Source organism: Bufo gargarizans, chromosome 6 (assembly GCF_014858855.1).
Source record: "Bufo gargarizans isolate SCDJY-AF-19 chromosome 6, ASM1485885v1, whole genome shotgun sequence".
Taxonomy (NCBI): domain Eukaryota; kingdom Metazoa; phylum Chordata; class Amphibia; order Anura; family Bufonidae; genus Bufo; species Bufo gargarizans.
Genome location: NC_058085.1, coordinates 330,541,574 through 330,567,196, shown reverse-complemented (window position 1 = coordinate 330,567,196; position 25,623 = coordinate 330,541,574). Strand labels below are relative to the sequence as shown.

Here is a 25,623-nt window from a genome sequence, read left to right as displayed (position 1 = left end):
CATAACGTGTTGTAATAGCAGCTGGTTAGTTACCTGCTGCTGCTTGTTAGCCTCCCGCTGCTGCAAGTTAGCCTCCACAAGGGCTTTCACGACCGCCTCCATTTAGTCAGGGGACACGGGTCACAACCTTGCCGGCTTAATATAGGACATACACTCGTGCCCGGGAAAAACTAAAAATATTTTCGGCCTTCAGGCCTGCCTCACTGCGTTTGCCTGCATCTGACACCAATTGTGGGGTTTCGCTCTGGTAGGCAGGTTAGCGGACGCAGTATAGAGGCAATCACAAAGTCTTTAACTTAAATAGTTTAGTGTTTATTCACACAGGAGGCAAAACAAAATAACAGTTCGCAGTCTTAGTGTTTGTTCACACCATGGAAAGTCCACAGAACACAAACATTCACCTTGTTAGCAGTTTCTCATCAGCGGTCCACAGCAGGCTTTAGGGGCCTGTTTTCCAGCATGCGGCCCTCAGCCCTTTTGCACAGCACACAACTTCAGATCCCAAACCACAGAGACTCCACAGCTTCACTGTGAGATGGAGGATAATCCACACCACCTGATTAATGGTGACTGTTTTTATAAGCCTCCCAAGACCCGGCCTGGAACGTGGGGAGTAGCCACCCACCCAGCACTTTGGCTACTCCCAGTAAGAGCCGTCCTGGATCGGCTTTACAGCCATACTAAGCAGTTGAAGTGTCAGACTGCAAAGCAATAATGACACTTCAAGAAAAAAAACGCTCTAACCTCACCGAGGCCAGGAACCTCGGTGACATGTACCGACCATCAATAATTAGGCCAAATTAGCGAACTATCGTGAATTTGAATATTGCCTATGCTGCTCATCACTTTACGTTTTTTTGGAAAAACTGTGCAATAGAAAAGAGGCTTTAAGACCCTTTTGTGCCACCTCTAGCCTGGATATAAGATTAGATACGGTTGGGCATGGAGGCATACAGGTTCGTATATAGACTGATGACGCTGGCATCTCAGCTAGTCTATTAAATGCTCGATTGGTGATAAATCTGGTGACCGGGCAGGCCAAGGTAGTGTAATCTGGCAGAGACATTCCTGGGAAACCCATGCTGTGCGTGGACGATCATCATCCTACTGAAAAAGGCCAGTTGGAAGTCCTGACGTGGCTGCCAGACGTCCTGCAAATATCGCTGAGCTGTTAGTGTTCCTCGTATCACTACTAGGGGTGACCGAAGGAGCGATTATATATACTGTATATATATATATATATATACAGTACAGGTAAAACTCGAAAAATTTGAATATCGTGCAAAGTTCATTTATTTCAGTAATCTAACTTAAAAGGTGAAACTAACACATGAGATAGACATATTACATGTAAAGCGAGATATTTCAAGCCTTTATTTGTTATAATTTGGATGATTATGGCTTACAGCTTATGAAACCCCAAAGTCACAATTTTGAGGTCCCTTTGCTCAGGGGGTATGGATTAATTAGCTGACTAGAGTGTGACACTTTGAGCCTAGAATATTGAACCTTTTCACAAAATTCAAATTTTAAGCTGCATTAATACAATTCCTTTTAAGTTGCATTACTGAAATAAATAGACTTTTGCACAATATTCTAATATTTCGAGTTTCACCTGTGTGTATATATATATATATATGCGATGGCTCCCCAGATCATCACACCAGCAGTTAGGGCAGTGTGCGAGACATCCCATACAGAACCTGGATTCATCGCAAAATGATAGGATCTGTAGCAGTTCAGGTTTCTCATTCACGACATAGCTGCAAACGAAGGTGATGGTGGTTGGCTGTCAATGGCATGACATGTAATGGGCACTGTGACACCAAATTTTCTTCTGCTAAGCAGAAGAAGGGGGTGTAATGAAGATGCCACCTGTGTCTGGATGATGGACAACATAATTGGGAGCAGCTCATTCTCATTCTACTGGTGGTCTGTCTGGGCTGTCCAGAGACTGTTCATCATGTGTGCCTAACCTCACAACCACTGCTCCCAACAACCAACATCTACGTTAGCACCGCCTAAATGGTGGGCAATTTCTTGAAATGACCATCCTGCTTCTCTCAGTCCGATGATGCGCTGTCTCCCAAAGTCTTTCAACTGGCAAGATGTCTTTGAGTGCGATGCAGAGGCATGTCTAGGAGTCAATTCTATCATACCAAGAGGTACACTTCTCAAAAGTAGCCTCTGAGAGCCTTTTTTTTTTATATAGGGCAGTGGGAGAAGCACTTTTACAGCCTCCTGTGGCATGACCCAGTGACTCTAATCATTCACATATCTGCCTGAGACATAACTGCATGTAGAGTTTTGCAGCAATTTCTATTTTTTTGTCAATGAGTGTACTTTCCATGGGATAACCCATTTAATGAGAATCTGTCATCTCTCCTGAGATGCCAACATACAAGCTGTGGGGTTGACATTTGAGACCCAGAGAGCAGCATGTTGTTTCTGCCAAAATCTGTCAACGGTCTTAATTTCTGTAGCAGTGAGTTGTTGGATGGGATCGGCAACCCCTCCTCTCCACAGGAGTACATAGGGGGTAGGGGAGGGGGTCCGGCTGAAAGGCCCCCGTAAAGTGAAATTGGCATTGCTCTGTTACTTTTGTTTATTGGGATAACACAATGAAAGGGAATGTATTACTACATTTAGGCCATCTATATTTAAAGGGGTTATCCACCTTTTGGTGGCCTTTCAGCTAGAACCCCCCCATGTTGCTGGACCATTGTAGAGAATAATACATACTTGCTCCCCGCCGCAGGCTTTCGGATCTTTCATCCCCCATTGTTGTGCTCTGGTTCCACTTGCCAATATCCGGTTTGACTTGTGTCATATGTGCCCACTGGCCGCAGTGGTGACTTGTCGCCTGTGGATCGAGTGACCCATTGACGTGATGCATGGGGGACACATCACCACTGCAGCCAGTCATTGGCTGCAGTTGCACACATGGCCCCCATCAAACCACAAGTTGACAAGCGGGACCACAGCGCCGCAGCGGGGGGGGGACTCTGTAGAAGCCATAACCCTGTGTAGGAGAAGTTTGGCCAAAAGGCCCCCTAAGGTGGATAACGCATTGAAGTCCCGGAAAACCCCTGTAAATGGTTTCAGATGCTAATTATGTTACTACTAATAAAATATTAATCAGAATGCACTTAGTGGCCATTGTCATCTAGTGTCTGAGCCACACAGAAATTTGTAGAGAGAAGTTCTTGCTTTTGTGCTTTTATTTTTGTGAGGTATCCTGCCCTGTGCAGAGCACTAAGGGGCCAATATGTATGGAGGCATGGCTTATTGTGTGGCCACTGGGAGGTATCTGTATTCAGTAGATTGCTTCCTGTAATATCTCATCAGCACCAGTGCTAATATGACTACATTGACCACCAGAACAGAGATGACCACAACATATAAGCTGCCTTGGTCTGTCTTGACAGGTTCTTCTTTCTTTTCACCGATGGAACCTGTAGAAAGAACAACATGGTTTGGTTCAACTGCTTATACATAGTCCAATACATAGGCCCATATGATGGGAATTATTGAGCGCTTCTGGCAAAATTTTGCACATGATTTCCTAACATCACCTGGAGATGGAATATCTTGTACTGACTTTATCCTTATCTTTCTTTTTACAAAATGAAAGGATGGATTACCATCACAGCAGTGTCCTCTCCTCCAAATGTTGTAAAACTAAAACTTCAGGCATGCTTTAAGGGCCTAAGGATAGGGAATCACATCATGCTCCGATTCCAGGCCCATTGTGTGGCTGCTAATTTGGGACAGGGATGTAAGGTAGGTTGTAGAGACTTCAGGAACCTAAAGATGTCCATACAAATTCAATAGCTGTTGGCTATGGTGGGTCATTTGTTACTGTAGGCTGCTGGACATGTCCCAGGATACACAGTATTTAGATACAGGGTAAGGGCAGCAAGTTAAATCTTTACCCTACGGTAATGGGAATGTAAGGTATACCTCTCCTTGTGCAGTACCCCAGACTTAGCGGTATCTGCAAAGTTTAGGTTTGTAACATAATATTTGTAATGTTTTTGACCTGCTATGCACTGTTAAAACAGCAGATGGCGTACAGGTGGCACTGGGAATGGAGCTAGCCACTCCCCCCCCCCCCCCCTTGATAGGAGTGGACTGGTCCGACTTCCTTCAGGAAGGGGGGGTTAGCATGGCAAGCCTGCAGTGAGGGAGCATATCCATCTGTTCCCACTCCAAGGGCCTTAAGGACTAGAGATCCAGCTCATCTGTAAGAACCACTACTCCAGGGAGACTGCAGGGTACCAGGCAACGGAAGTTCTTCAATCTACAGTGTTTACAGTCAGCAGAGTGATCAGCACTAACGCTATACAGGCTCCACTGCAGGTGAGGAGAAACGAGTTAAGACACCCATCATAACAATGTAGGACAGGCACACTCACAAGCCTGCATTTCACAAGTGGGCATATAGCCTTAAGTGCCAGCTTATTGCTGTTAGCAAGAAAATCAGGAGAGAGATACTTTTGCTGGCTAGTATACTCAGAGTGCCATCGTCTGCCACCATACGTCGTCATCTGGGGATAGAGATTGCACTTTGTGCAAACTACTGCTGGATGTACTACAACTTTTGTTACTTTACTTCAGGTCTGATTCCTTATACCATCTTTTCACTGCATCGATTTCCAGGAAGTGACGACCTGAGGGAGTACACTGTGACGCAACATCTCATCAGGGCCACTACTACTCCCACCCTCTGCACAGGGGCTTGCTGCACTTGGCTTGTGTATGTTTTAAAGTGGTGAAATGGCCAAGAGGGCATCTGAGGGTGACCGACTAAAAACAGTGTGGTCAGAATTAAGGTTGCGGTTGACCCATTCAGCCAGCGACTAATAGATGATTTGCCTCTGACTTGAAAAAAAATATAGCTCATGCACTAGAAACTTTTGCTCACCCACGTTGTAGGACATCTCACCTGCAGCTTCTGATTCACTGTGACGCTTGAGACGGATGGGTCCAAGCACCGCATTCGTTTTCCATTCCTTGGAGCCCAGATCTCTGCGGTGACGTGTGATACATCCCTTGTTACAGCGGGAATCGGGGTCATTAATGTCACATATTATTAGCCGGCACTGGAGATACACAGAGGTATGTGCATTCAGGAACTTGAAGGCATTGAAGCTGAACTGGGCAAAACCACTGCCAGTATTGATGTTCTGGTAAGTGTTGTCTTTTGTACATCTGTAATAGAAAAGAGTTCACGTGGAGACAAATAGTTATGTATATTAAAGGGATCTGATTTTTTTTCCCCCACAGAAACAACTCCACAACTGTCCATGGGTTGTATCTGGTATTGCATCCATTCCCCATTCAAGTAAATGGGGCCGAACCTCCCTACCAGATACAACCCATGTGGACCGATAATGCTGCGTTTCTAAGAAAATCTGACGATTTTCCCTAATTTTAGTCAGCCCCTTTTAAAACCATGGACTTTAGAGCTTCCCTTCTTACCCGCTTCTGATAAGATCGTAATTAGGTGCTTGGAAATCTGCATTGGGGGATGCAAAGCAGGTATCTACAAGTACAGTGAGGTCTTGGTCCTGGGTCTTTACTGAAGCCTCAATGTATACTGGCTCATTGAGGTCGATGAGGTAAGGAGAGTCCAGCACTGGAGTGGTGAAATCCTGTGACGTAAAGAAGGCCAAGCTGGCGTCGTATTTGCCATTCTCGTGTAGGCTATGGATGATGTCATCCCGCGTCATGTACATAATCTCTGCTGTAGCGTTATTGTCCAGCTCGCAGGTCACAACGATCTCCAGCCTGTTGACCCTTGTGATCACGCCACTGCTTGGTTTAGCAGAGATTGTATTGGTGTAATAAATAAGGTTGTCCTCTACCTGGAAAAAGGACAAAGACATCAGTCCTTCCCTCAACACGAATATGTTTTCCTACGGTGATATTTTTTTTATCAAACTTTTATGTATTACTTAAAAAGTGGTGTCATCTCAAGTATTGGTAGCATATTGCTAGGATATGTCACCAATGTCTGATAGGTGTGGGTCCCCCTGGGACCTGCAGCTATCTCTAGAAAGGAGCCCTCAAAGTGAAAAAGTGCAGCAACCCTCCATTCATTTCAATGGGTGCACCAAAAATATCTGCTCGCCTGTTTTTGGAAGTCCCATAGATACGAATGGGGAGCTCAGTTTGCTCTCCTTTACTTTGCTTGCTCCAGTCTACAGATAGCTGCAGGTCCCATAGGACATTGTTGGCATATGATCCAGTGATGGCTAACCTCCGGCAATCTAGCTGTGGGGAAACTACGACTCCCAGCATGCTTCATTCATTTCTATGGAGTTCTGAGAACAACCAAGCAAGTGTACATCTTGGGAATCGTAGTTTTACCACAGCTGGAGTGCTGGAGGTTAGCCATCACAGGTCCTATGCGGTTTAAGGGCTTGTTCACACGACCGTATGTCTTTGTCAGTGTTTTGGGGGCCGTTTTTCCCGGATCAGTTTTTCCATTTTTTTTTCCAGTAGTGTTTCCGGTTCCGTTTTTCCATTATGGCATATACAGTATACAGTAATTACATAGAAAAAATTGGTTCTGCAAAAACGGAACGGATACAGAAGACATACGGAGTGCATTCCATATATGTTCAGTTTTTTTGCAGACCCATTGACTTAAATGGAGCCACGGAACGTGATTTGCGGGCAATAATAGGACATGTTCTATCTTTCAATGGAACAGAAATACTGAATGCATACGAAGTACATTCTGTTTTTTTTTACGGAACCATTGAAATGAATGGTTCCGTATACGGACTGTATACGGAACGCAAAAAACGGCCCGTATACGGAACGCAAAAAACATTCGTGTGAACGAGCCCTAACTCACCCTTTTGTATTTTATTATTTTACTGGAGCACTTGTCTCTTCCCTTTCTGTGGGTGGGCAGCAGCTCATCACATGGAACAATCAAGCACCTGCATCTCCCAGGAGTGCTGTCCCAGTCAGTTCAGCACTGTCTATAGAGAGACATAGCTATATATTTCTATGTGTAGGGATGAATAAATGAAAGTTAGTCCATCACTGAATGCAGGAGAAGGTGAATGCAGGAGATGTACAAACTTCAGGGGGCGCTAGCAAAGAGAAAAATGTATTGTACATAATTTTTTTTTTTTTTTAAACTCACAATATTTTTATTGCATAGCAGAAAGCTGCGGAGGACCTGTCCTGTTGTGCATTACACAAACAGCCCATTGATTTGAATGGGTACCATGTAATGCCTAATCTTTCCTGTGGTGGCACTGCAAGGAAACAGAACACTAACTGCCGGGTTACAGCTGATCGCTGGAGGCGCCGCCAGGAGGACACTTTGTAATCCACTTATTGTCAATGGATCCTTCTAACAAGTGTGGATTGTCCGAAGTGGAGAACCTTGGAATCGCTGTGAATTCACGTGTTTACTTGAAATTTCTCCGGATATTACGCTTTATTACCGCATTTTAAAAAGTTGCTTACATGATTTGATCCTAATGTTTTATGAAATAAGATTTTCATTTTTTTTTTTAACCCCCAGATACTGTGCCGCTCCTGTCCTCGGGGTGCATTTGGGAGTGCACCTTATGAATACTGAGGGGGTCATTTATTATCCAGAAATATGCCTATATTAGGTGTATTTCTGGCGCAGATTGCGGCGCAAAGGTTATTTGCGTCGCAATCTGAGACTTTTCCACCCTCATGCCAGGTCTAAAAGAGAGGACGGGGAAGGGGACAGACCAGCAGGCCCGTCTCATTTCTAATTTAGTACGCCTTTTTTAGGCATAGAAAATGGTCTAAATGTAAGACAGCCAGGAAGCTGGTGTAGATTTAGACTGGCGCTAGATAGGCCAAAGTTATGGACAGGCCGGCGCCAGCGCAGGGGCTTACGAAGATCTACAACACCGACCTTAATAAATGACCCTCTAAAACTGGTGGAAAAGAAAACTCTCTTTGTTGCCCATAGCAACCAATGAGATTCCACCTTTCATTTTTCAGAGCTCCTTTGGAAAATGAAAGGAGGAATCTGATTGGTTGCTATTGGCAACTAAGCCAGTTCTACTTTACACCAATTTGATAAATTACCCCATTCTCTTGAATGGAACTGAGATGCCATACCAAACATGATGTAAAAGGTACGTGAGATTTATCAGATCTCGCTCACTTTGCTGGCCCTGTATTATGCTGTGTTTTTTTTTCCCCCGGATGAGATTTTGTGCTGTAAAAACCGTGTGTAATCCGCAACGTGTTCAATTGCCCTAATATTAGCTCTTCTGGGAAAAAAGAGGGATGGGAGTGGATGTGGAGTGTGTAAGTCCTTGTCTCACCTTTTTAACAGTCCCGCATCCAAAGTACGGCACCTCAAATACCAAAGGATCGGCTGACTGAGCGACACAGGAAGGATCGATCAGGGTCAGGTCGGAGGCGCTGTATCCCTGAGCAGTGATAAAAGCTGGATTGAGAACAACCAGCATGGAGTCGCCTGAACAACTCATTGAACCTGCAAGAGAGCACAGAGCCCCGAAATTATTGGTTCAGTCATTACAAGAGGTAACGAGTAGTGATGAGCGAACTTCATGTTTTGGAGTTCGGCATTCGGGTTTTCTGGCCAGACGGATCCGTTATCCAGCCCATAGACTTCTATTTTGACAGAATGCAAAACCTCTTAAAGGCTTCCATTATGCATTCCATCCTAGAATTCCGTTATAGCCCGTGGTGACGGAATCCATAACGGAAATTGCCAGAAAACTGAACGCCAAATTCAAACATCATAAAATGAAGTTCGCTCATCATTAGCAATGAGAAAAAAGTCCTGATCCTTTCATTTGTAATACTTCTAATAGTTTACAGAAAGGGTAAATAAGGCCGGATTCACATTACTGGTATTTTTCTGTTCTTCTGGTCCTTCAGTAGAAAAGAGAAAAAAAAACGGATCCTGAACATTAGTTATGCACATTTGGCATCCGTTTGAGCCAGTTCCATCAGAGATTCTCTATTTTAAATAAATGGCTGAAACGAATGCCAAATGTGCAGAACTCATGCACAGGATCAGTCTTTTTTTATAGGATCTTTTTTTCTGTTCCTGTAAGAAAAATAACTGGCGATGTGAACTCATCCTAAACTGTGTCTCATGCAGATTTACTGCAGGTATTACCCCTGTGACACTGAAAGTGGCAAAACGTCACGACAGATCCACGACAGAATGAGCATGTCGGGTGTCAAAATCTGCAGCACAATCGATGCAGAAGGGGATAAAATTGGTAAAACTTGCCCTGTACTATAATCTGCTCCATATTCAAAGGGGTTTTCTGAGACTTTTTAACTGATGACCTACCCTCAGGCCTAGTTCACACGAACGTATGGCTTTTATAGTTTTTTGTGGTCTGTTTTTCACGGATCCGTTTTTGAGTTCCGTTGTGTTTCCTTTCCGTTTTTCCGTTCCGTTTTTCCATATGACATATACAGTATACAGTAATTACATAGAAAAAATTGGGCTGGGCATAACATTTTCAATAGATGGTTCAGAAAACGGATACGGAAGACATACGGATGCATTTCTGTATGTGTTCCGTTTTTTTTGCTGACCCATTGACTTGACTGGAGCCACGGAACGTGATTTGCGGCCAAATATAGGACATGTTCTATCTTTCAACGGAACGGAAAAACGGAAATACGGAAACGGAATGCATACGGAGTACATTACGTTTTTTTTGCGGAACCATTGAAATGAATGGTTCCGTATACGGAACACAAAAAAACGTCCCGTACACTCGCAAAATAAATGTTTGTGTGAACTAGGCCTCAGGATAGGTCATCAGTATCTGATCAGTGGAGGTCTGAGACCCGACACCCCCTCCAATCAGCTCTTTAAGAAGGCACCATCGCTCCTGTGAGGGCCGTGGCCTTCTCGCATGTTTTCCTAGGCCAGTGACGTCATGTTCATCAGTCACATAGCCTTGGCGCAGCTCAGCTGCAATACCAAGCACAGCCGCTATACAACGTAGCTTAAAGGAGCGCCGCAGACTTCTCAAAAAGTTGATCGGCCAGAGTCCTGGTTGTCGGGCCCCCACTGATCAGATACTCATGACCTGTCCAGAGGATAGGTGTTCAGTTAAAGGGGGTTGTCCGGGCTTTTACTATTGATGACCTATCCTCAAGATAGGTAATCAATATCAGATCAGTGGGGGTCCGACACCCGGCACTCCTGCCAATTAGCTGTATACGGAGACGGCACGCACAGTGCGCACGTGCTGTCTCCCTTCTCTCTTCCTGTTCACCGCTGCTGTCTATGGCAAAGACCATAGACCGCAGCAGCGTACAGGAAGAGAGAACTGAGACGGCACGTGCGCACTGTGCTCAACGTCTCCGCCTACAGCTGATCAGCGGGGGTGCCGGGTGTCAGATCCCCACCGTTTTGGTATTGATGAGGATAGGCCATCAATAGTAAAAGCCTGCAAAAACCCCCTTTAACCTATGCAAATCAGTAGAAAATCCAACCCATATGGATTTACCCAAAGTCTTCATGCAGACCCCCATACTGCTCTCAGAGTTATATGGAACTGTATTATGGCACCATACTGTATCTATATATGCTTCATCACATACCATCAGCTGTCTCAACCAGTCCCATAGAGATGAATGGAGCAGCTGCAAGCATGTGCAACCAACACTCCATTCCCTTTGGGAACTCCGAGACCCCAATCTCATGATCAAAGGGGGTCCCTGGGGTGTACCTACCATGGAGGCACTATGAGATCTGTGTACACCCCTCGTCTATCTGCCACCAATCAGACAGTTATCACCTATCCCATGGGTTAGTGATATGTTCCTATGTGAAGGGAGGACAACCTCTTTAACAGAGATGTGTCCATCCTACCCATCTGTATGCCTCCATGCTTCTCCACTAGTCACCTATAGCTCTGCTGTTCCTTGGTTACAGAGAGGACCAATAGTACTAATATCCAGGTGCAGTCTTTATAGGCTTATCTATCTATCTATCTATCTATCTATCTATCTATCTATCTATCTATCTATCTCAGCAGGCCTATATGATATTATGATAGATCATTGATGATAAGAAGAGTTATAATAATCAGTGATGGCAGCCCAAGACAGGGTTGTAGGTCTCCTCTGTAACATTGTAGTTTGAAGACCATGTAAAGTCTACACAAGGAGTATCTGCCCTTTGTCCCTGTGATGATCTCCAGTCTAGCACATACCCCCCTGCACTGGGCATCAGTCACCGCTACGTATAGATGAAGATGACCGCAGTCTCCTATAGATTGCACCGTCTCTGTACTTACTGTCGCTGGATTCAGGTAACGCTGAATATTTAACAGAGAAACCAAAATAGGAGTTTGCGTAATCTGCGCTAAACAGCAAAGTCAAAGAATTGGAAGTGGTCTCCAGCTCTGCGGTTCTCCGACCACACAGGACATCCAGGAGAGGTGCGTTAGTGTCTGGACCATCGTAGAGCGCAATGAAGTCAAATCGACAGAGAGCATCAACTTCTACACTGTATCAGGGAAAACAAAGTAACAAAATAACATTACAATTAAAATATCAGCAAATTACGATGGAGAAAGCTGGAAAAGCAGCGGCAGAATGACTCGTTAGGCCTCATGCACACGACCATAACGTCCATGTCCGATGGGCATATTTTTTGGGTCACACTAGTGGACCCATTTATTTCTGTGCGTACCCAAAACATGCAGACAGTGCGTGGATGTCAATCATGTGCTGTCCACAGCCGTTTTGGGTGTTTCACAAATTATAGAACATCTACTGTTCTTGTCCATAGCCAGTTCTAGTAGAAAAGTGCGGCACGTAGACAACCAGTATCTGTATTATGTGGATTTGTGAACTGCATAATGGATATAGTTTTGTGCATGAGGCCTTAGAGAGGAGCTCTACACCTCTCCTGACATGTCTGTTTTTGTATCTACTTGCATCCCCTATGAAATAACAATTCTGAAGCATCTGTCATCATCTGTACTCTATGTTGTCTCTATTATTCCTTCTAGAAGTTTAGGAAAAAAATATATAACTGGGTGTTACCATTTAGGGGGGTGTCCCTGTATAGTCTAACACTATCCGATCAGTGCACTGGAAACACTATCCAATTACAGACTAGAAAAAAAGTCCATGTGAGTTTAGCCATATCGCCACCTTAAGACATGTCATTAAAGGGTCGTCTCACTTCACCAAATGGCATTTATCATGTAGATAAAGTTAATACAAGGCACTTACTAATGTATTGTGATTATCCATATTGCTTCCTTTGCTGGCTGGATTCATATTTCCATCACATTATACACTGCTGGTTCCCTGGCGTTACAGCCACCGCTGCAGCGCAGATACGTGATGTCCAGGAAAGGAGCTGCTGGACATGGGTGACTATGTGCGCTCCCACAGTCCCGTCCACCGGAGAGGCCTGCACTTTTTCCTGTACTGTGCAAGCACGACCACCACTGCTGGATTGCAAGGTGGTCGTAACCACTGGATATGAGCAGTGTATAATGTGATGGAACAATGAATCCAGCCAGAAAATGAGGCAATCACGATACATTAGTAAGGGCCTTGTAATAACTTTCTCTACATGATAAATGCTATTGGCTTAAAGGGGTTGTCCGGGTTCACCCCATTTTCACCCCGGCAGCTCCCCTGACATGAGCACCGGAGCAGTTCATGCTCCAATACTCTCCTTTGCCCTGCACTAAATCGCACAGGGCAAAGGCATTTTTTGGAGATCCGGTGACGTACTGGACTCTCCATGGGGCTGGCAGGAACCCCGGTGACGTCATCATCACTGATGGGAGGGATTTAGCGCTGCCCTAGCCAGAAAAAATGACGTCACCGAACACACTGCCGGGCAGAAGTTTACACCCGGCAGTGTTATTGAAAACAAAATAGACCTTGCCCTGCGCGATCTAGCGATCTAGCATGAGATGCTCCGATGCTGGCCTCAGAGGGGCTGCCTGGGGGAAAATAAGGGTATGTCCGGGTTTAGCTCTGAACCCGGACAACCCCTTTAAGTCAACCCCTTAAAAGTTCACTTATTTAGGAATTGCCTTTCAATGAAACTTACAATATTTCACTGAAAGAAAGCTTCAGTTTCGTATTCTTTGGTGCTTCCAGGTGCCACGAACAGAATGCAAGGTGTGGATGGCGATTGGGATAATTGGGACTGGAGATGATTCCTGAATAACCTTGGAGTTCGTCTCCGCAGTTAAGATCTAAAGAAAAGATAAGACATTATTTAATTTAAACGCAATTTAAATACAAAATACGCCAGGAACTATATATTGTATAGTCTGCAAGTCTGGACTGACTAAGGACTTATTGAGATGAGCGATGTACAACTCATCCATGCTCCATCCGCTATGAACCGAGGATATTCTATTCATGTGGAATCCTTAGAGTCTCTGTGTTCTGTTGGACCATTTTTCAGGTTGTCAGTATGTCTCTCGTCTCTTACATCCGTCAAAAAAAAGGAAGACTGCCCACCCAGCGTCTTATAGCATTCATCCGTGAAAAGTGGACCACACACGTGCTTCCCATTTTAGTCACAGAACCACTGACTTGAATGGAAGAGCGTAGTGTAAAATTTGGACCCAAATAGTGCATGCTGCCATGTGCTCTGCGCAGACTGATGGTCTGAGAAGAAAACCGGACATGTGGATTGGCCCTTGGCCTCAGTGTGTCAGTGTTCAGTCCATGTGCTGTCCATTCTACACATGGACATGAAAATCACTCATCTGAGCCCTTAAAGGGATTGTCTGGTTTTAAATTCCTCCCTCCACTTTTGCCAGTGGGACTCCTGAAGAAACATCCTTAACTGCCTTCTGCCACTGGTTGCATCTCCGCACCGACAGGGCCATGTGCGCCGCAGCAGCCAATAACTGGCCTCAGCAGTGATGTGACCCAGCTGTGATATGCCGCTTGTGGAGTCATTGTCCGCAATGGTGCACTTGACCCCGTCTGTACAGATGTTGACAGCCAGGGCGCATGAATTGACGAGGAATAGGTAAGTATGTTTCTTTTCACAGGTCCTGCTGGCTGCAGGGCAGGGGGTCGGGGTTGGTCGTGGATGAGATAAAAAGAAAAAAAATCCAAGATAGCCCCTTTAATTGTCACAAAATCACAAGTCACATCTTAGATTCATTCAATTTTCAGTTTTAAAATGCATCAACCAAAGCATTGTCAGACATTAGGGTTATTTCTTTTTTTAATGTAATGTGCCTTTTTTTTTTTTAAGTGGCATTTTATTTAGTGTTGTTTTTTTCCTGGTGTCTTTCCTAAAGAAAAACCGATGCCAACACCAGAAAAAAGTCAGAAGCCAAAACACATTGAAGCAGATTTACTTATCCTGTAGTTGTCTAGACCTGCACCAGTTTTAGGGTTAAATGTTGTCTATTAGGCCACGTCTCTTTCCCGTTTTCAAGGTAAGTCTCCCTCCTCTTGTCAGGCTAGGCGCAGATACATTTTCCAAACCTATATGCACTGCAATTTACGCTTTCTTTAAAATTTCAACCCCAGCCTGCTCAAAAAACTGGACTCAACGGCTCCCCGTTATTCTGTTCTGACTCCCTTAAACTTCTGGATGGACAGGGTCACAAGTATCACTGCAGCCAATGACTGGCCTCAGCAGTGGGGCTAGTCATTGGCTGCAGCAGTGTATGTGACCCCATCTGTTCAGACACAGAATGGGGACCGGAATGGAGCAGCGGGGAGCAGGTGAGTAGAGTTTCTTTTCAACAGTCTGGCCTTGAATTTTTTTTTTTTAAAGTGCACAAACAGGCTGGGTTCACATGTAGCAGATACACCACTGATTCACTATTGGGGATTTCCATGTGGCAAGTTATCAGCGTTGTACAGTACCAGTGAATTTGATGAGATGTTAAGTAATCTCATCCACTTGCTGAGTAAAAAAATCTGCAGAGTAAATTGACCTGCCGCAGATTTGGAAAACCGTATGCAACATGTCAATTTGTGCTGTGGATCTCCACCATGGATTTTTAACATTTGCAATGGAGAGGGTGAAGTCCAAAGCCATTTTCACAGCAAAAAAATGTACGCAATACATGCAGTTTTTGGCACTTAGTTTTTGTTGCTTTTTTTTGCCACAGGTCTGTGGCAAAATCCACAACTGACTTTTCCGCTGTATTTTCCATTCCATATAGACATACCCATAAAGTAACATCTGAACACTGTGTTTTTGAAACATGCTATGAAAAATGGCAACAAAATATTTGGCATTTTTCACAAAAATGCTGTGTATGAGTCAAAAACTGTTGTCCAGGGTCATGAAGTTGAGTGAGGTCTGGAGCTGAGAACCACTACCTTGTAGAATACTCTAGCTGTATAAGATCCCCACATGTCAGCAGGGGCAGATGGGAATCTGTAGGGGGATTTGAAGGGGTTGACTCTTTTCATATATCCTATTAAGGGCATTTGGATGAGGGGAAGGGGGTGACCCACTTCAGATCCATCTACATTATATGAGCAGCTCTGATGGACTCAAGCCATCCTTGTATTCCAAGGAGGCCATTTATTTGAATGGCCACCATGTGATAATATGACCATTTTGAATGGCAGCCAAGTACAGTAATAATGTCCCTGCAGAGAAAATGCTTGGCTGGTGGCTTCGCCTGCTAAGATCAGCAGTTGGCCAGGGGTGCTAGGAGCAAAAACCAGGGCATTCAGTTGAATGGTGGGCACATTTTGTCTGATGGGGCAGCCCCTTTATGTCTCCTCCTGAAGTTTTACTTCATTTCTGAACCATAAAACTGAAGATCCCTTTCAGCCAATTTATAAGACCATCACTAGAATTTAAAGTTTGGAAAATTCTTGTGTGATTGTTGGAAAACACAAGAAAACCCAGGAAATGATAGTGTATGATCAATGAATTGTCATGATAAGTTTGCATCCACTGTCCAGAAATGATTGTCCTTGCTCCATAAATACACAGATATCCCTCTTAGCAGTTCTTGGTAGACTCAGTTATCATTACATCTATAGTCACATTTATAAGATGTGAGAGAATTATTTGCCTTTTTGGTGAAGATTTTGGGCCAATGTTTACCATGTGATACTGATCTCTTACCAATGTCTGGAGTAACAGAGTAGTATAAGAAATATGCTGTCCTTGCATATACTGTAGAGTCAGTGGACACCCTGATATCCACATTGCCTTGCGATTCAAACACATCAATCTTGGGAGAATTTGGACACAGGACTCCTAAAACATCATTGTTCTCATCAAAGATAGTAATATTTTCTTGGGAACAATCTGCAGATGGGTTCAAGCTGAGAAAAGAGAAGAAAATATGTACAGAAATACTGATGCTTTCTAGAGAACTTAAAGGGGTTGGTCAATCTGGGACATTGATGGCATATTGCTAGGATATGACATCAATTTCAGATAGGTGTAGTTCCTACCTCTGGGACCCACTCATATCTCCAGCATGAGGCCCATGAAATGAACAGAGAACAGCCTCCGTTTAATGCTATGGGAGTTTCAAAAATAGCCAAAGACCAGCTTGGCTATTTCTGGCAGTCCCATAGTGATGAACGGAGAAATGGCCGCACTTCTCTATTCACCCCTATGGGACTTCCGAAAAAACAGCCAAACTCACTTGCTCAGCTATTTTCCGAACTCCTATAGAGATGAATGAAGAGCACATAGTGCATGTGTGATTCACTCTTATTCACTTCGGGGCACCGTTCTGGAGATTGGAGTGGTTCTCAGAGGAGGGACCTGAACCTGAATCTGACATTTAGGGCATATCCTAGTGATATACTATCAATGACCCAGATGGACCAACAGCTTTAAACAGGTTTAAACTAACTTTTCACACAATGCTGCATAAATCAATATGAAAGGTTAATACGAGAAACTTTGTAATATATGTTATCACAGAAAAATTGTGACTTAAGATGCAACAATGTGCCCCAAAAGTCAAAGCCTTGGTGTGAAATAAGCCAATAGGTAGTAGAACGTTAGACAAAAGTGTCTAGCCATGCACCAAATCCATCAAATGGCGTCGAAGAATACCCTGCCTACATTTTAGACAAATTAGTAAAATCTGCCTCTACATGCTTGGCCTAAAGAATGCAATGTAATGTCATATTTTTGCAAGATGATATAGATATAGCTCAGTGGTTAGCACTGGTGCCTTGCAGCATTGGGGTCCTAGGTTCAAATCCGACCAAGGACAACATCTGCATTGAGTTTTTATGTTCTCCCTGTGTTTGGGTAGGTTCCTCCGGGTTCTCCAGTTTCCTCCCACACTCTAAAGACATACTGATAGGGAACTTAGATTGTGACCCCTATTGGGGACAGTGTGATGCTAATGTCTGCAAATTGCTGCGGAATATGGCAGTGCTATAAATGCATAAAACAAATATATAATGTATGATGTAAACTACTACATGTATCAGATCATGCTGTCTGGAAAATGCCTATGGTCAACTGGCCACGGATCCAACCCTTCAATATACTGAGAGGCTTTTGACCACATAGTGGTTGACATGGAGGGTAAGACTATGCTTCCATGGACTGTTATTTTAGATGTGTAACCAGTGTTACTGTTGCACAAAACCATTAGTTCCCAGACCTACTGGTCGATGACTTTACAAACACTTATTATCCTTAGTCCAAGTCTATCACTCAAGGATTTCTCGTTTGAGTGGCTACAAGCTATAAGAGTAGTCTTCAAAAAGTCCAATATAAAATGGCAGGATGTCTTTGTTCTTACTTGAGGACGGAGAAGATGACTCTTGTGGTCAAATTGCTTGGTCTTTCTATGTTCCAGGTGCACTGAAAGTCTTCCTGAACTTGGATTTGAACAGGTTTATAAGGATCTGTAAAGCTGACTCCACATCGTGCTGAATGCCAGAAGAAAAAAAAAGTCAATTAGGATTTCTCTTGTTGGCACATTAAGTAGAATAAAATCAGATTAAGAAAAATCTTGTATAAAAATGTGAAAACTCTGGATAATCTGTTTTCTTGTTAAAGGGGTTGTCTGGGCTTTTACTATTGATGACCTATCCTCAGGATTGGTCATCAATATCAGATCAGTGGGGGTCTGACACCCAGCACCCCTGCCGATCAGCGTGCACATGCTGTCTCTCTTCCTGTTAGCTGCTGCTGTCTATGGCAAAGACCATAGACAGCAGCAGCGGACAGGAAGAGAGAAGGGAGACAGCATGCGCACACTTTCCGCTGGACCCCCAGCGATCTGATATTGATGACCAATCCTGAGGATAGGTCATCAATAGTAAAAGCCTTGACAACCTCTTTGAGCACTGACATGTTGATCTCATTTTGGGGGTCCAGAATAAAGATTATAATTCACAGTTTACAGATGACCACCACATGAGCGCTTACAGCTCTTTCATTTTGTGGATTATTATATTATATATTTTCATAGCCTTTTTGTTGTTTAATCTAATTTTTTGCTTTTTTGGGGGGGATGCATAAAGGAACCTAGCTCACTTAATGCAGATCTGAACCAAGTGCACCACCTGAGAATAAAAAGTTACTGCATTGTAAAGATGCCACCTGTCCAGTTCCCATTTGCTTAAAAGAAATGCCTAGCCTTGCTATTTGTAATTTTTTTTTTAACCATCCTCTTGCAGGAGAAAACAGTTAAGAAAAAGAAGCCAGCTCCGTCCTGTGTTTTTGAGTATATGCATACTGTTTTGCAGAGGAACTGTGAAGAAAGAACTCTTGGGACAGCTCAATTCACAATATGGGCGGTGGGGTTGCAGTCCCCCAGAATAGGTTTACTGCAGAAGGTTGAATGTTATAAATAATGTTATATTGCTAAAGTGAAATGTACTGACTTAATGTGTCTGTGTACATAATAGCACTGTATGTACAGGCCAGGGTTAAACACCTTAAGTCAGCCCCTTTTAGGTTACATGGACCTGGGTCAACCCCTGTTAGAGGGAGTTTTCAGCCTAACTGTGCTACAGAAAGGACATATGTTGTGTGAGCTACTCAGGGCTAGGTCCAAGTTTCAGAGAACCATCATTTCTGAGTCTACAAGTACTTGAGCAAGTTATTCTACTACCAAAAGTCTGAGAGAGAGAGAGAGAGAGAGAGAGAGAAAGGAAATGAGAAGGTCTACAATCTTCAAGGACATGCACTAGAGTCAGACATCAAGGTATTGTGCAGATGGCACAGAGAGACTTTGCAGATGTGAGAGGGAACATTGCTAACAGACCCTGCTACACCATGAGACAGTCTGGCCAGCTGTGTCCTAAATCTGCAACCCTCTACATGGAAAAATGTAGAATATATTTTGTGGGACCACCCACTTAACCTAGAAAGACCACATCATGGAGTCAACCCGCTGTCAACATTAACCATCGTATGACACATTTGTCAGGGTGCTTCTGTTATAGAAGCCACCATACAGATGTGAACAGAGCCTTACAGAGGGCAGTACATTGGTTGTTACAGCCAGTTCACAGCAGAACACATCTGTGCATGCAATACTACACAGAACAAGAACAATAAACCTGTCAACAGCAGCTTGTTGATGGTTTTCAGGTGCCAACAGGAGTTTTGTTTCTACAGTACTTAGAGTAAAATGAACTGAAAATAGGTTAAAAAAAAAAAAATTTGCAAAAAACTGTAATAAAGATATAGAAGATTATACATTTGGGGAAAGTTAGTCCAAACCAGAGCTCAGAGTCATGTGGTTTGTCGTAGTGATATCTTGTAAGCCTCCATGCTTTCATCTCCCTTATAAATTACTTTATTATATGGATTACTCCGGTTTATTAAGGTTTAAAAATCACTATTTTCTGGAGAGCCTAAACTTGGTGTTTACTTTATTGCGACATTACTGTGACCATAGCAGGTGTCTAGACTAAGAACTGAAAATAACATTCTTGGGAGAGATAACAAGTCTCCTTGACAGGCTTTGCCTAATATTCTACGAAATTTTCTAATCTGTAGATTATCGTAGTATGATTTAACTCCTATACTTTTTGCCCATATAGTGAATACGTGCAGCATATGCTATCATTAAACTACAATGTAGACAGTACTGTCTACCATGTGTATACCTGTTTTAGTTGCCATTTATGGGTTATCTGCCATCTTCATTCCTTCTCCTCTGTTGTAGTTCCACTAATGCAGCCTGCATTTCCATTGATACCTCTGGCTTTTCAGAGCCATCAGGATGGAGTGTCTTCTCACTGCACTTGCTTTGCTCTAAATCCTATCTAAGGGCAGCGAGTAATAGATCAGTGACCAAGAACTGCAGTCCCCTAACTCCCAGCCTGTCTGCCCTCTCTCCTGCATGTGAGAGGCTTCTCCCAGTCAATTCTTACAAGCAGGAGGCATGAGGAGCAATGTGAAGCTACATCTCATAAATACACTCATCAACAAAAGAGAGCTGGTACCATAAAATACCCAATAAAATAAATCTTTATTTAACATAAAAAAAATATATAAATTGTTAAATAAAGATTTATTTTATTGGGTATTTTATGGTACCAGCTCTCTTTTGTTGATGAATATATTTAGGAGGTACACCCTTGTTTCTATACAAGGCTGTGTCAATCCAGTTGAATATAATCTCATAAATACACTGTAGGTTCTGCACACAGCACACACAGATACAAGTATACATGGTGTACATGTTATAACTCTGCAGCTTATCATTTTATGGTCTAACCTACTATATCACTGCACTCCTCAATTCTGTAGTTCACAGAAAGTCAGCAAACCACACTGCTTTGAACTGGTGGTTAGACTGGGATCACAGGTCAGCTGCTCATAATAAATGGAATCCAACAGCTGGGATGAAAAATATTACACAGCTAAAATACTCTTAGTGAGTTAGATGTCCAGTTAGATGAGATAGTATGAAGCTGATTAGTCCAGTAATAATCCCATAACTGATGTTGACTGGTCAACTGTTCTCTGACGTTTACCATGGGGAAACGGTTCTTGTCTATTTGAGATTTCAACCCATTCGATCAGCTGTTGACCTCAAGAGAAGCTTTGTCAAAAATGTCTTCATATCGGAATAGAAATAACATGCCTATTTGGTCAACCTAAGCAAGCAAGTTTTGGACAGATACAATAGTTGTCCGCTTAATGATCCTAGTTGTCCCCCATCTATGGCCATTTTATGCAGTTTTAATACTGCAATTCACTGTTTTAATAATTCAATTATTTAACTATGAAATTGCATCACAGATTTGCATTATTTTCATGGGGCTTTAACTAACTAAGACATTTATGGTATATCTGCAAAATATATCTTGAATGCCATTAGTGGTGGTTCCATCTTTGGGACTCCCATCTATCAGGAGAACAGGAGTCCCCAGACTCCAAACCCACATATTTGGTTTGTGCTGGGTTTGATTGTGGTAGGGTTACATAGCCCGGTGAAACAAGACACCTGTGAATGTGACATAGATGCCCAAGATAGAAAAACCTCTTTAAAACAAAATGTTGGGTTCATGCACCTTTGGTGTCCTCAAAGCCTAATGCAAATTTCCTACATGCCACCAATAGAACAAATATTTCCCATCCCCTTATTTTTTTACCATGAACCCATGAAAATTTTTGTCCCACCTGGGGTACTTCTAAAAGTATCCCATCCATACTGTAGAAATGTCAACCCTCGCTAATTCTGGTTTCCAGAGAATCCCGAAGTAGGTTACCAACACCAGATTTCCACTGAGCCCTGGTTGGGGAAGAATGGTGTGAAGCAATATACTGCTAAAATGATTGTGTCTATAGTTATTATGGGCATTACTTACCCTCAGGTACCACAGATTTCTCTTCCGCTAATGAATTGGTGACAAGAAGGAGCAGGGTTATTAGATGCCCTGCAGGAGACATTTTAGAAGAAAGTGTTAGCAAAAGAGCTCACATGTATATTAAGTAAAGGAAAGTAAACAATTACATATATATATACCGGCTTGTAGACCAGCCATGTCCTTGATAAAAATTTCTTTGAGGCACAGCTGGCAATTCTCAGTCTATATCTCTACGTTATGATAGCAATGTTTCGGAAATCAACAGCTGCATATTTCTCATGCATGGTTTAGTACAAACATCCATCATGTCTGTTCTTGGTACTGTACCTATCTAATTAATAGCCTCAACATAATTCCGGTAGTCCAACATTTTGTTCCCATTCAAACCAATCAGAAATTAAAAAATATAGCAGTAAGCAAACATTGGTTCTCCTGAATATTGTTCATTTACCTTCAAGACAAGGGTATACATACCATAGATGCAGGTCATTTGGCTTCTATAGGAGCTTTGGAGAGAGGAGGTCCAGGTTGCCTTTATTCCTTATTTTGGAATTTTGGTTGGGAAGAACCTGTGTAGGGAACTCCACAGGTCCTACAAAGTTAGCAAACAAGGGTGTTGGGAATTAAACAAGAGATCCAGAAAAGGGCAAAAACCCACCAAGTCAAGTGGTTACTAGTGGTAACTAGAAGGGAGCCACATTTGAATCTTTTTAATGGGGCCCATCTCTACTTCATACCTCCATGGTTTAAGGGTACTTATTTTTACAATGTCAAAGTGGCAAGTCAAAAGTATTGATTGGTGGAAGTCCTGGTGCTGAGGCCACCACCAACTGGTGAAAACGCCAAGGAGCAGAAGAACTCAGTTTGGCGCTGTGCCCTTATGTTTCTTCTTGGTGTGCAGATTCGTGTAAATATCATAGGCCAAGAAGAAATGTCCCGAAACAAAAGGGAACAGTGTTCTGTTGAGTGCTTCCGCCCCTTTGTTTTAAAGAATATTAAGGGTCTTGCCACCTGGACCTCCATAGATAAAAATATATGACATGAAAGATATTTGCAAAAATGATAGCTACCAGCTAATGTTGACAGCTCCTGCACAGCCAGTCTATCGAGGACTCAGCCTGACACTGCATTACATGGTTACCTATCTGTTTGCATGAGCCCCATACAACATCTTCTCTGCAGAGAAGTTAGCAGCACTGCAGTTTCTACTGGAGATATCACTGTGCAAAGAATACAATGCTTCAAATGTAGTGTTGCAATATACAAAATATATAAAATATTGTTAGGTTCGTATGTACATTACATTTTCCTCTCTGGTAGCGCCCCTCTGTTTCTTCTGTGACTGGTTGACCTTCTCCTGCATTCAGTGGTGGACCAACATGCTCAGCAGCTTGCCGGTTCCCTTCCTCGTCTCAGTGATAGTGTAGTGATCTCATAGTGAAGCGGCCAAGACACCTTTCATTAACTTGTTCTCTACTTTTTAATTCATAAAAATATATGGCTATATCTCTCTTTAGACAGTGGAGAAGGAAATTGGGGGCGTTAAATGCCATAGTGCTATTTATTAGCGTAATCAAGGAATTTAAATGTATTCTCCAGGAATTCATTATAATGGCCACCAGCAACCCATCCTAGATCACATAACTTCTATCTAATTCTATTGCAGTAACTCTCGTCTACAGTGAGATAGAAGTGATGTCATCCATGCCTATGATATGTCATCAGCCTGAACAGAGAGAGCTATACATGCGGCGGGGCTCCGGAGTGCAGGGATAATAAAGTGAGGCCACGTCACTTCTCACTCCCCACACACTATTTACATTCTAGCACGGGTTGCTGGTGGTCATTAAAACAATATGCACGGAGAGCCCCTTTAAGAAGAGCTGCCTGCAATGCACTTCTGGAAGCTGCTTAATTGTCACATGGGACAAGCTACTTCCACCAACAGAAAGTGAAGAGACCAGAGCTGCAGAGGGGGGAGAAATTACACTGGAGAGCAGCAGTTTTTGCATTGGTATATTTAAAATAAAGGCGTGCATTACTCTGGATATTTAAATTTTTTAATTTGTGGAAAGAACCCCTTTATGGAAGGTTTGGACCTAGATGGGACAAAAACAGTTAATGTGTTACACTCTGCTAGAGCAGCTATGATATCTAAAAGGGTCCTTGCATTTGGAGAGCTGAATGTTTTCCTCACCTGTAATCTGCTCAGCCGGGGTGTAGTATTTACTTACGGCTTGTTACATACAGCTAGTGTAAAGTACAAGAGTTCACATTTTTTTCTCTGGAAATCCGAGTGAGAAGAATGGTTAAATTTTTGCTTTGGCAGACTCTAATCGGTTTTGGAGAACATGCTCCACTAAATATTCATTCATAATTCACTGCAGCTGTTATGCTGTCATGTTGTACATACAGTCCTATCTGTAGGCAGCATATTATAGAGCAGGACATATATTTTGTGGGAACATTTTCAGTGTAACATAATTTATTCATTTAAATTTGTGCTGTTTCTTGTATAAGAAATGATGTAATTTTTGGTGCTTATAAGCTCTGAAACAATAAAAAGAGATTTACAAAAAAAAAAATTGTGCTGTTTCTACACTTAGGAGTCCAGTGGGTGGTCATATAATAGCTTTCCATTTATGACTATACATACAGTGATAGCTGTCAATCACTGATATTACCACCTATTGGACTCCTGAGCATAGAAAGAGTAGGAACATAAATGATTAAAATACAAGTTATTCTGAATCTTTCCCCACAAAGCTATGTATCTGCACAGCTCCTCCTGCTCTATAACATGTAGCTCAGACACATTAGTAACAGGTTCTCTTTAAACATGAAAAATAAGAAAAGAAAGTATTCTGTACACGTGCCAGGAGATAGCCATCTTTTCTCCATCCACTGCTCGTGCAATACTGTGTTTGGGAAATTCACAGATAAATCAGTCATAATGCCTTGGAGGACTAGATCAGCTGCATGTAATGATACTTTTCATTTAGCGATCTGTTGCTTCATTCTGTAGAAAAAGTACGTTTAATCCATATTCAAATGAGCACTTCAGTGCACCAAGGGCGGGCCCAAGCCACTCTGTGCACCCTTGCTCCTGATGCTTTCTCAGCCAAAGAATCCCTCTTCTTGATTGACAAGGCCAGGTTCCTGCATAGTCATCTCATCTGACCCCGTCAATCAATATATATTCAAATGAGGTACAGAGGACGGGCCCAAGCCACTCTGTGCACCCTTGCTCCTCCTGCTACCTCTACCATACTCTCCCTCTCTTTGATTGATGCGGTCAGATAAGATGACTTGCAGGAACCTGGCCCTCTCAGTCAAGGAGAGGGAGAGGTTGGCTGAGAAAGCATGAGGAGCAAGGGTGCACAGAGTGGCTTGGGCCCGCCCTTGGTGCACCGAACTGCTTATTTGCATATACAGTAGATTATAAGTACTTTTTCTCAAGAATCAAGCAACAGATCACTAAGTGAAAGGTATCGTTAAATTTAGCTTTACTATACCTACACTGCACGGTGCCTAGTTTAGCAGTGAATTTAGGATGAATAGGACCGGTGGCCGCGCAAGCATGGTGGGCTCCTATTTACTTGTATGGGGAGAGCTCTTGGTTGTGGCTGGAACCCGGGAAATGAGGGGTCCTCCAGACACCGCTCTCCCCGCTCCGTTCTCGCCGTAGGTGCGGGTCCTAGAGGTGGGACCCACACCTGTCAGACAATGGGAGCATATCCTAACGATATGCCCCTATTGTCTGTGAAGGGAATACTCCTTTAAGTGGTTGAATTATATTATATTAAATTATGGTCCATT

At 43.0% G+C, this 25,623-nt stretch overlaps 1 protein-coding gene across 3 annotated transcripts; it reads right to left on the bottom strand.

The window, feature by feature from the left end:
• Positions 1-2,291: 2,291 nt before the first annotated feature.
• On the bottom strand, positions 2,292-24,889 carry CUZD1 (CUB and zona pellucida like domains 1). 3 transcript variants are annotated; one of them, XM_044298207.1, is made up of 10 exons: positions 22,279-24,889; positions 21,805-21,873; positions 17,772-17,901; positions 16,118-16,320; positions 13,100-13,247; positions 11,316-11,527; positions 8,340-8,512; positions 5,485-5,870; positions 4,949-5,214; positions 2,292-3,455 (listed from the first exon to the last, which is right to left on the bottom strand). In XM_044298207.1, the coding sequence occupies exons 1-10, from the start codon at positions 22,292-22,294 to the stop codon at positions 3,286-3,288; spliced, it is 1,773 nt and encodes a 590-aa protein (XP_044154142.1). In that variant the 5' UTR covers positions 22,295-24,889; the 3' UTR covers positions 2,292-3,285. The 3 variants fall into 3 exon arrangements, with proteins under 3 accessions (XP_044154142.1, XP_044154141.1, XP_044154143.1); XM_044298206.1 differs by lacking the exon at positions 22,279-24,889 and adding an exon at positions 21,963-22,249; XM_044298208.1 differs by lacking the exons at positions 21,805-21,873; positions 22,279-24,889 and adding an exon at positions 20,095-20,216.
• Positions 24,890-25,623: the final 734 nt, after the last annotated feature.

Coding starts and splice junctions, on each gene's coding strand:
- CUZD1 (XM_044298206.1), bottom strand. Junction 8,513..11,315: donor GTTACCTGAATCCAGCGACA/GTAAGTACAGAG, acceptor GCTCTCTTGCAG/GTTCAATGAGTTGTTCAGGC. Junction 5,871..8,339: donor GATGCGGGACTGTTAAAAAG/GTGAGACAAGGA, acceptor TCCTTTTTCCAG/GTAGAGGACAACCTTATTTA.